At 46.9% G+C, this 11,911-nt stretch overlaps 1 protein-coding gene across 1 annotated transcript in view; it reads right to left on the bottom strand.

Moving 5' to 3' along the window:
- Positions 1 to 11,911, bottom strand: part of MLLT1 (myeloid/lymphoid or mixed-lineage leukemia (trithorax homolog, Drosophila); translocated to, 1) — a gene marked incomplete at its 5' end in the record, with an annotated part of 23,891 nt that overhangs the window by 4,086 nt on the left and 7,894 nt on the right. Inside the window, 4 exons of the mRNA XM_010136839.1 lie at positions 172 to 259; positions 3,903 to 4,448; positions 6,288 to 6,413; positions 7,961 to 8,104. Coding sequence (XP_010135141.1) covers positions 172 to 259; positions 3,903 to 4,448; positions 6,288 to 6,413; positions 7,961 to 8,104 — 904 coding nt within the window. The remainder of the gene's footprint in view (positions 1 to 171; positions 260 to 3,902; positions 4,449 to 6,287; positions 6,414 to 7,960; positions 8,105 to 11,911) is intronic.

Here is an 11,911-nt window from a genome sequence, read left to right as displayed (position 1 = left end):
ATTGCCTTTTCCGCTGAAGCATCACAGCTTCAACACATCGTTGCACACAAAAAATAGATTTAGTCTTAGATATGGTGCTGGGAAAGTAGATCTTGTTCTTTTAATTAGATTCTTCTAATTTTTAAGGTTATACAAGGAAGATTTTAACAAGTTTCATTTCTTGCAACACACCTTGGCTGTGGTTCTGAGATGGCTCGAAATCTGAGTCAGAGCTGGAGTCGGAGCTGGAGCTGGAGTTGGAAGGGCTGGACTGGACAGACTTAACCCCCCATAAAAGAGAAGAAAAAGAAAAAGAATCTTAACCTTTCTAATCCGGAGAAACAGTGCAGAGCACCCAGTGCAGTGAGACAGGAGCATGCGAGCACTCTACAACATCGTACTCTACAACATATACAACATCGTCACTGAACGCAGCTCTTGGTGTTACAAACACACAAAATGCGAGGTGAATGAAAAGGACACTTCGGAAAACTTTGGCACACTGTGGCTTAGCGCTCCTGGACAGCGGCACGCACAGCTCCCTCCAAAACCCTTCACACCACCAGTTTCCAGTAGCGCCAGTGAGGCAATACAGTGGTGAAAAACCGCTGACGTTGAGGTGAAAGCTGCCCAGGACACAGCCTAGATCAGCCAAAGTGCTCCTAAAGGGCATGTTTATTGTAAGCCACCAACATCCCCCCCAACACCTCGCACCCATCAAAGTGGAACAGAAGCCTATGCTAACGCGCTTGACTCAAAACTCAGTTCTAGTCTTCAGCAATCTGAGCGATGCACTGTGCTGCTTCCAGGTTATTGTGGAAACGTGACAGAAACCAGCTCATCCCCAGCGAAAGCAGCTCCGCTGCCTGTCGGCTTTCAGCAGAAGCTCCAGGAGAGCATGAGGCAGTAAGAGCGAGTACAAAGACGTGATGAACTGCTGCTCCGAGCAGCACCCAGGAACCATCCTTCAGTGCTACCGGTGTGCGCTAACATCAAAGCCCTGGGGCAGAGCTATCCCGTGCTTGAGCTTCAGGCACCGCGAGGTGGCAGTGAAGGATCAACCAACTAGTTCATCCCCACTATCACAATACCGGGCTTTTGTTACTCAACAGGATCTAAAGATTCTGCATGTACCGTAATGTTGTGTTGCCTTTAAGTAATCCCCCGGAAATTTAGCATTTCTGTTGCATTGCATCGTTCCTGCGAACCCACCTATTACTTCCGCTACCAAATCCTGATGCTAGAAAAATCACACGTTCCTATCGATCAATAAACTTTATTACAGACCATGTTAATACTATAAAAACATTGTGAACAGGTAGAAAGAGGCACGTGAGCAGTTCTGGGCACTAACAAGTGAAAGCGGCATCAGGACTTTTATCCCGATACCACCCTTCCCTATAATTTATCATCCAAGTGTCATTAAGTTTCATTTATTCAACTGTGAGAAGGTAGAAAACATGTCAAAAAGGGCTTTCACAGCCTTTGTGAATTATTCAGCAGAGAAGGGGAATAAATTTAACAATTCTAATTTTTGATATACGGGCATGCTGCGGCAAGCCCTGTTTGTTTAGAAAAATCACAGCCTGAACATCAAGAGCAGTATTTTCAAGATAAGGGAGTGCACCTCTCAAGTCTTACCCCAGCTTCCATCCCACACCCCTCATTCCTGATGATCCAGCAGGTCTTTCTTAAAATGACTTTAACGGGACCTAAGAAGCAAAGTCCAGACCCCGTCCCCCCTTTTGCCATTAACCCCCTGGCTTTCCCAGCCGTCTCGGAGGCAGCCAGCTGGAGAGGCTCCGGCTGCGGGTTCTGTCACCGCGGTGTGACAAAAGCACCCGCCGACAATGGAGAAAAGCGATCCGGCCCTCGCATCGCGGCCTCGCCCTTTTGTCAGCACTGCCGTTTAGGCAGCCAAGCGTGAGGCCAGTTCGGGGAACTGGACTGGATTGGGGGAAGGAAAAAAAAACCACCAAGAAGGAAAAAAAATAAAAAGCCAACTGAGCAGGAGCTGAAATGGCAGGAGAAACTCCTCGGCCCACTGCAAAGTCACGCGAGCTCTCAGGCCAGCAGCACAATCGAGCGCAAGACTGTTCCTTTCAACAGCAGCCTCAAAGATGTCAACTCACAGCGATCGCCGAGCTGCAGCCTCAGAGCCAAAACGGAGCGCAAGACTGTTCCTTTCAACAGCAGCCTCAAAGATGTCAACTCAAAGCGATCGCCGAGCTGCAGCCTCAGAGCATGTTGCACAATACGTTGGCTGCAGCAGCGAAGCTGATTTAAGAGTTTCCGGGCCCTGGTCCACCTCCAGCTGCTCCTTCGCTTTAGTGATGTGGCTTACCACCCAGATCCCCAGCTGCACCACCACAAACGAGGCAGCAGCAAACTGCCATGTCAGGAGCAAAACGAACCCCCCAAGGGTGGGAAAGGAACTCAGACAGACCTCTCTGCTGGTGCCAGCGCATCAGGCACTTACACCCCTAAGCTCCGAGTTCCACAGAAACCTCAGCTGATCTGACCGGCAGCTGCCACAGCTCCTGCTCCGTCACACCGAGGATTCCTGCCCTCCTCCTGGGCTGGCTCTCCAGTACCTCTGTCACGCATCCAACAGCCTCAAGAGCTGGTGCAAGAGAGGCCTCAGAGCTCGGGGCAGTACAGGGCTGCAGCAGATGCTGCGGACCCACCACCCCAGTCCATGGTTTCACAGAACACCACTATGAGCTTACAGCTACACAGCAAGTCCCAAGGCGGGGTGACACATAAGAAATAAGAAGTCCAAGACACTCTGGACTTCTCAGGGGTCAACAGGGTCCGGAAGCTCACAGTGAGGCCACGTGTCTGGTACAGGAATGATAGGGTGGCTACACACGTCAGGTATGAGGCTAAAAGTGGTGAGGAGCCGCTGCTTTAACGCACAAGGACCCATTTAGTCTGGGAAAAAACAATCTGTGCAGAGCAACTTGCGTTAACACCTCCCCAGTAATGCCAGCTCTGCTGGGAATCCTTTGCAAAAAGAAAAAAACCTCCTTTCTGAAATAAAACACATCAATAGTTACTGTATCACGGTGCTGATTAAATCGTAAGACAAATCGTCCCATGAAGATTTATTCCAGGAAAACAAATCTTTCTAGGAGTGCTCAGTGGGAGGCAGATCAAACCCTCCTGTGACACGACCCTGTGAATCCTGTCAGAGGATACACGGCTTCTGCACAGCAAACACCGAACACACAAGCGAAAAGTAGCAAGAGTTTGGATTTAAGCTGTGTCCTTCCCCTCCTCTTTTTTTATTTTTGCCTTCTTTTGGAAAAGGATTTTTAGACAGAGGGTGAAGAATGTTCGTAGTTGTGAAAAGGAAAAAAATATTTAGACAGCTTTGAAAAAGAGCAGTACAACATAATTTGCTTGATGTTTTACAGCACAACTTATTTAGGTTTAGTGGCATGTGGTTGTATTTTGAGCTTTAGCCAACAGCACATTTCTTACAGGCCAGGTCAGGAATAGGGGGTTTGTTTACATTTTAATATTGGGTTGTTTTCTCTTTTTTTCAGAAACAAAACCAAAATTATTTCCTCCTTTTCTGCATTAGGATCATGTTCAAAAACATTATGTTATCACAAGCAGGTAGAAAGCGCATCTTCGCCTGCTGTACCCTGGCTCTATAAATGTCACTGCGAGGGAGGAACGAGAGGCCCGAACCTTAAACTCCGACTTTTAGGTAACTCTGCCTGCGGCTAAACCTTCCCAGAGCTGCGGCCCTGGCTCAGGAGCGAGCCGGGGAGCAGCCACGACGAACACTGGTGGGATTTCCGACACCCTCTGGTTCTCTGCCTTCTCAGATGGAATATTTGTGCACCTCTTTTTCAGGCAGGGATTTAAACCGTGTGTTGGAAAACTCTGGAAAAGGACAAACCCCTACTCACCTCTGACTTGAAAGAAGTTTCATCCTCTGAATTTGACTCTTCCATTTCCACGGGCTTTTTGATCTCCTTGGCCTCACTTTCAGATTTTACCTTTTCCACTTTGGCATTCATCTTCTCCTTGGTTTGTTTCTTCTCCGGATATGAGGAAGACGAGGTTCTGGGAGATGTCCCCAGGATATTCTTCACCCCTTTGGAGCTACTCTTTTTTTGTTTTTTGGCACTAGGCTTTGGTGACTCCACGTTGGAGGGCCTCTTGCTGGAAGACTTTAACTCCGGCTGCGGCCCGCCCTTTGGAGAAGCGTTCTCCAGTTTGGTCTCCTTCACGGCCAGTTTTGGTTCCTTGAAAGCGGCTTTTGGAGGCGCCTTCTCCTCCTTAGGCAGTTTGTTCTCAGTTGGTTTTCTGGAGGAGTCCTTCAAAGGCTTGTTTTGTTCTCTTTCAAGGTCTTTGGAGGAGTTTTTGCTCTCAGAGTCTTTTCTGGGTCTCTCTCTGTGCTCCTTGGTTACTTTGTGAGGCTTGGATGCTTTGCTGCTTTCCTTGTTCACATCCTAAAATTCAGCGACAGAAACACACAAAGGAGGTACAAAATTGAAGCTCTGCAGAGAATTACAAAGGACATTCTCATAAATCACACTGAAGCATTTGTTTCATGTTGACATCCACCCACAGCCATCTAATGCACTTGCCTACCTCTGAGGCAAACATCTAGATTTCCCCAAAGTGAGGGACAGAATCTGACAGCAGCACTTAAACATTTCCATCAGGACAGGACGGAACAGGTTTTGAAATGCCTGTTCCTTTCCACAGTCTATAAATACCTGTAGATGCTCAGTTCAGGTTTAATCTGTGTGGTTAACACCTGAAGCCAGGTAAGAAGAAAATCACTCCGGCTGAGTTACACAAAGTTATGCCTCACACCATGTTTTAGGGGAAAAAACACAGCGACTAAAGAGATTTTTTTTTTTTTTTTAAGGTTAAATCACTTCCATGGCAAGTGCAAGTGATGTTTGCAGCCTCGCCCCCACCTCACCACAAATACATGGCAACTTGATAAAAAGCCCGGGTGTCCCCGCAGCCACGGGAGCCAAAGCCTCTGCCATCAGCAGATGTTTTATCACCTTCTGTAAGAGCTCTACAACATCGACCATTAGGACCGTCTCCATCCCAAGAGTCATAAAGGCAAAGGAGAGCATTATAGGGGAACTCGAAACACTTAAAGAGATGGGTCTGGGGGTGGGGGGGGATACTGGAGTATGAACTGGTCATGCTGAGATGGAAACACCCCCACCCCCCCCTCCTGCCGCTTCTCTTCCTCCAGGTCACCCTCAGTCTCTTTAGCTATTGGCAGTTTTCACCGGTCAGAGTCCTTTACTTCTCTGTCTTCTGCTTAATTCCTGACCAAAATCACAACACCATCCACTGACAGGTACATCACCTTTATTCTGTTTCACACCATCAACATCAGAAGACAAGACCTAAGTGCCAGAAGTGTTTAGAGCCCTGAACAAAGCGGGTATCAGAACCGAATTATACCATAAAATGAATTGCTCTACCATCCACTGACAGGTACATCACCTTTATTCTGTTTCACACCATCAACATCAGAAGACAAGACCTAAGTGCCAGAAGTGTTTAGAGCCCTGAACAAAGCGGGTATCAGAACCGAATTATACCATAAAATGAATTGCTCTTGGTATTTGTGACTGTTCAGTTTGCTGAAGTGTATGAAATCTGCTTCAAAACATCACCCGTGGATTTTTTTCCTCTGCAGAATTACACAAAAATACCTTTATCACACAAGTCAAAAACCAGAAAACTTGAGCTTCTTCTAAGCCTCAAGAACTAGATGCTGCTGGATGCAAACATCAAGTCTTGAAATCACTAGTGCAGCGTCTCCTATGTTCTGGACCTTCTACCAGAAGGTCTTTACCCCACCACCCCGAGCTGTCCTAATGACAGAGGAAGCACTGACTCCCTGCTCAGCGATCAAAATCCCCTCTAGGACCCGGAGCGCAGCTTTACACAGCAGACAGTGAAAGAGCCACATAATTCATCCTCAGCATCATGGACCCAAGTCAGAACAGAGAGAGGACTTGATTCAACTTTGTCGCTACAGCGGTTCAAGGCGAGGATATGGTTCACCAAAAACTCCCAGTCTTGAACATTTCATTTTCTTTTCAGAACTTCCCTGTCGAGAAGTCCAGCAAATCATAAAAAGGTCTCCTAACCTCTGCGAAGTTCCAGACCTCCAGCTAGTGACCCTCAGAGTACAAGGAAGAAGTTTTCGGCATTAGAAGCAGTCAGAAACAGCTGCTAAACAAGCTCTTTGCAGCAATTCCTGAAAGACTTCTTCACCCCAGGCTGACCCAAAAGCAGGCGTCACTGACCTTCGACCCATGGGATGGTTTGGTCTTCTTGGGATCAGAGAAGGCAGAGAGTGGTATTGTGGGTAACATCGGATAATCAGGGCTTGGCCTTGAAACAGTTTCGGCTCCTTCTGGCATTACCATCACCTAGTAATGAAGAGGAGAAAAATTCTGCGTGAGTAAAGTCACACGGACTATTAACACGGGTTCGTTAAGTCATTTGCTCAATTAACACACTATTATTCATCTCTGGGATGTTTTTTCCCTCTGCTTGAAGGCCATAAAAAGATATCGTCTAAGAAATGCTCAGTTTCGAGGCAACTCCTCAAATACAGAACATTAAAACCACACAAAAAATGGCAGGCAACATGCACGATGAAGTATCTTTCCTCAGGGAACTCTGATATTCCGAGCACAAGCAGGCAATAAAGCCTGGACAAGAACTGTGCGTCCTGCTGCAAATGCTCTTACCCTGCAGACGGGCAGCAGGATAGCTCTGGAAGGAATGAGCAAGACTGCATCAATGTAGAAGCTAAACTCACTCATTCAGGGTGTGGGAAGAAAAAGAAAATCTTGGGTCTCTCCCTTGACAAGATCTTAACACCAAGCACTGAGCTCCGTGAAACACCTTCCTTCCCTATATTCTGTCAGAACAATCCTGATGAAGATTTCCACCGGATGAACAGCATCAGGAGCGATTGACAGGTGAAACACCTCAGTACATAAGGAAGACAGTAACGTGCTCCGAAAATCCTAGAAAGCAGAAGATGTTGTAGCCATCCTATGGCTAAAGTAAGCCCATTCCCCTTTGTGCCTCACACAGAAAAGCCCTGGCACACCGAGGAAGATCCCGACGGATCAGCTCAGAATCCTTCCCACTCCTGAGACTTACTGTGAACAAACTTCCCCACAACTTTACTTTTTCAGGCTAGAAACGTGTTTTTTCAGAAGAAAATTGTATCAGCAATTAAGACCATCTTGAAAAAAGCCCTTTACTACAGCTGGGGGTGCTGCAGAAAACAGCACATTATCCTCTGTCTGGTTAAAAACTTCAGGCACTTTGTGGCTTGTACGAATTTGCCCGGATCTTGTCATTATTTGTGTATCATTTCTTTAGTCCATCACTGTATATTACTTCCCCAGAAGAGTTCATCCACTGGAGCAACCCGTATCGTACTGTGCCTTCAAGAGCATATCTATGTTTTTTCCCTCCTACACCCACTCTCACTCTATATTCCAACACTTTTCCTTAGCTTTTTCACTATCTAAGCCACAAGCAGCCAATCTCAGATTTAGAGGACACTGACTGACCAGGAAGCACTAAGTATTAAGCTTTTCTGTGGCAAAAATGAATAAGGAATAGCCTGGAAGCTTCTCCCTTTTTCTAGAGCTCTTCTATACTGACACAGCTCACTAGGGAGGTCACAGATAACTGTAAGAGTTTAGTGCTTTGATATTAATGGTCACATTTAAATTGAAAATGAAGCGCCACCAATCACACCAGCAATGGTTTAGTTCTGCTCCAAGCGCTGCAGTTGTATAACCAGGAGTAAAAATTGGCTGGGTCATCCGTTAGATGAACGTGGAGGGCTGTGGCCTGCTGGGCTGCAGCTAAAAAGAAAACCCGGAGCAAAACGAGTTCTCTGCAGGTTTTAGCAGAACCTCTTCGGATCTCCAGTCGCTTTGGCACTTACCCCTCCAGCCCGAATGAGCTTGCGTCTGAATTCCTTGGTGGGGTTGTTGAAAGTCAGTTTCTCACAGCGGAGGTGGTTCACTGGCGGATTTCCCTCCAAATTCAAGAACAGGTCATATGTGAAACAAACTTTTTTCGGCTCCTCCTGAAAACGAGAAAGACTTTGGGAAAACGGAAGGAGTTTGACAAGCACCCTAAGTCAGAGCTGACCCCATCCCTCCTGAAAACCCCAAATAAACCCCGAACTGTTGCATTCACAGGCATTTTCATCATGAGATCAGAGAGCAAAAAATTAAACCATCCGTGCCTCGAGTGTCTGAAGTTAACAGACCATTTGTCAGAAACCCAGGCACGGCTTTTCACCGCAAAAACAGCGCAGGGACAGCGACACGGACTGACAATCGTCTGTTTAAAGCCGCTCAAGCCTTCCTCGGAAAAGCAGATTCACCAGCTTTATCCACTGTTCTGTTTTCACCGAGATTCAGATCTTATCTCCTCTGGGAAGCAACTGAACTACAAGTATCACTATTAAGAAAGGCATAATCCTTTATTTAGAGAAGGAACAACTGAACTCAGAGGATGTCCGCGGGTACTGAGAAAAGATTAAACGCGATGGTAAAAGGATGACTCGGTTTGTAAAATCCCTTTCAATATGCATATTGCAGGGGCTGAATGGGAAGATATCCCGGGCTTTTGAACTTTCCAAGGGCACTTTCACTGACGAAAGCCAGAGTTTGTGATGTGTGCTGGGGATCATCTGCGCCTCACTGGTTTCCTTCCACCTGCTGCCGAAGCACAGAATGGAAGAAATCGCTTCCTTTTTCCACCCCCCTCCCAAAACTGCCAGTATTGCACACTCTTCCGAGTATTGCAAATATCGATACGACATCTCCCGTATTATCTTGTACTCTGCGTTTTAACTCTAAATGGGGCAGAAGAGACTCTCCTGCAAACCACCCAGAGCCTTACAGCACATTCCGCATTTCCATGAATGCGTCCCACGTGCCTCGTTCCCCGCGCAGCACCAGGCAGCTGCACAGCAGTCTTTTCCACATTTCATATCCAGCAGCTCGATTTCCTGGTGTAGCTGCATTGTTGTATGGGAACAGACGCCGCAGGCTTCCAGCCCAAGCCATTAGATTTGCTGAAAATAGGCTGAAGCATCAAACAGCTTCAGACCACACTGATCCCTGCTGTTTGCTTTAGCGACGGTAGTATCCACCGAGAAGCCATTTCTTGTACAAACTACACCTCTAATAATGAAAAGTGTGGTAACCACATGTGGTTTACATCAAAACCAGGAGCCTGGGCTCACCTCGGCGAGGAGGGGAAGGCAGCAGCTACGCGGACACATCAGAATTGTCTCCCAGGAACACGCTACCAACACAGGGGTCTCCAGACCCTCTTTTGGGAGAGCCCTGCAGAATCCACATGCCCTTGAAAGGGTTCAGTGTCTAAGACAGAACGAAGAAGAGTACTTGCAGAACAGGAGGCACTGCCGTTTTCCTCTTTTGCTACAGCCGTTGTCATTAACTGACTCATTAGTGAGCTCTGCATGCACGCGCTTACACCGGAGTTAACCAGCAGCTGTAGAGGGTCCCTCGAAGTCTAATAAACTTCAATGAAGGATGAACAGAAATCCAAATGGGGCCTAAGAATGGTTTCTAAAAAGCTTTTCCTAGTTTACAACATTGAATAAATTCATCTTGGATATAACAGCAGACTTCAGTCAAAAGCTGTTACACCGTCACGTTATCAGAGCTCTGCTTCGGCATTTGCCCCTTCGCTCTCAGAGCAGGATTCACAATTCACTTCCCTTTTATCTTAAGTATCCCACTTTTTTTTTTTAATAGACTCAAAAGCATCAGAGAACCTCCCAAATATTTATCGTACCTCTGTCCACGAGCTTCCACTTTTTGTTAAATTAAGACAGTTTTTCAATGTGATTTTTCTCCAAGGCGGAGATCACAACCGCCTGGGAACTGAGCCCCAGCCAAGTACCACGATCATTAAAATATCCTTTGTATCGCCTCAGGCCATCAGAAGCCCCCCCCAGTGAACAGTTAAGATTACAGCACTCCTAAAAGAACGAGTACAAAAGTCTCAAAGCAAAAAAGCTGCAAATAAACATTCTTTCCTTTACTGCCTTCACTGACAGCTAATGATTACAGCTCAAGACACTCCAAAGCTTAACCCATCCGGTCCTCCCCCTAAACAACCATCAAGGGGCGGGAGGGAAAAAAGAAAAACAAGGAAAACCTCTCTCAATTGCCCTGGATCAACACATGCTCTAACTTTCAGCAGAAAGCCACGCTGGAGCCACATTGCCGCGCTCCAAAGCCTTTCCAAACAACGTGTCGGGGTCTACACGTCCTCCTGCCCGGAGCTGCACTGGTGTAGGTGGTACTTCGCCCCACAACGTAGGCCCAGGCAGCCTGTTCTCACACCACAACACCCCTTTATGTACGCCTGCTCGAGCAGCGACTACAGGCGCAAGCCAAGCTCTACTCTTAGGTGATTCCACCTTCTGGTATTCAGACCCTTGACGTCATCAAGTAAAACTCAAAAGGGGAGAGACTTATTTTCTGTGGGTATTTTGTTGGTCTCTGAAACCATAAGCTTTTCTGAAGGGCCTCACTGCCAAGAAAGGCTTTAGAAAGGCTGGATCACATCCATTTCCAGCGGGTGAATACTGCAGCTATTCGCATTAAAATTCAATGGTCAATTTGGGCAGGAAATGGTTAACCTGGAACGGGATCTCTCAGCAAGCCACCTCAGAACCGCCCTTTATGTCTGCCCGTTAAATCCCACCATGCCCGAGAAGTAAACTCCAAGCGTGGACCACAAAGCCAGGGCTGAGCTTTTATTTGCAGCCGCTGTAAATTCCCTCCATGTGGCGCGTCCCCCCGCTCCACCTCCGAGCTCCACAGCCCAGCACATTACGCTTTATTGTTACTGGTTTCCAGCTTCCTGTCAGCGCCGACTGCCACTGCGAACACCGCGGTGGCTTTATTTTCTTCTGAGTTCTGAAGTAATGGGTTAAAGTCCTTTTTGTAAGAGGAGGAATTTTTCAAAGTCTTTTGTTAAAATTTCCTTGTCCTGCTCTTAAGGCAGGGTGTGCCCTTTGCCACCTAACACAAATCAGAAGCATTTCACTGGTAGCGAGCGCATAGAGCTCATAAATCACTTTTAGAAAGCCATAAAACAAAATTATCTACAAAAATCCAGCGCACCAAGGAAGCAGACTCATGGTTATTCAATAACTATAACATCTAACATCACCTCCCCTTCGCCATAGATCCAGCCTGACAGAGTCATTTAGCCGTGACCGGTCCATAACGTCTGTATAAACGAAACCCCCTTTCCCAGCTTGTACAACCCGTTTAACTGGTCTGCCACCCCCGCTTGAGACAGGACATTTAAAAGTGAATAGCCCAATATCCATTTTTTGAAGCAAGTAGCTCTGTTACACCCTGCTAACGAGTCCATGAAACACTTCTTTGAGATCCTACAGGATTAAAATCACAGATAGCAGCATTTTGGAACTCTCCCCCATCTATTTCAAGCCAAGCCATCGGTTTGAAAATGAGGAAAAGACACTTGCTGCTCAAAGGGAAGCACTGAATAATCTACTGGCTCTTACAAACACACGACATGATGCTGACACGGCCAGTGTTATCCAGAGATGCCCATCGACGCGCCACGGGGAACGGCTGCCAAAACGCGCCTAGCCCGGGTGTTCTGCCCAGGGAAATAGCCTACTCACAGAGAAAGGGTAAAAGTGGTAACACCTATTCATTTATGACAGAAAAAGCTAAAAAAAAAGAAGGAAAAAAGATCAGCTGCTCAGCAGCAGCACAAAGAAAGTGCTGCAGGTTTGGTAAGAGGATAGGGAACAGACCTAAAAAATGCAACAAATGCTTCCACCTTAACGGCTGGACAAGAGGACAGC

The sequence above is a fragment of the Buceros rhinoceros genome, unplaced genomic scaffold (assembly GCF_000710305.1).
Source record: "Buceros rhinoceros silvestris isolate BGI_N320 unplaced genomic scaffold, ASM71030v1 scaffold20085, whole genome shotgun sequence".
NCBI classification, from domain to species: domain Eukaryota; kingdom Metazoa; phylum Chordata; class Aves; order Bucerotiformes; family Bucerotidae; genus Buceros; species Buceros rhinoceros.
This window is presented reverse-complemented; position numbering and strand designations above follow the sequence as displayed.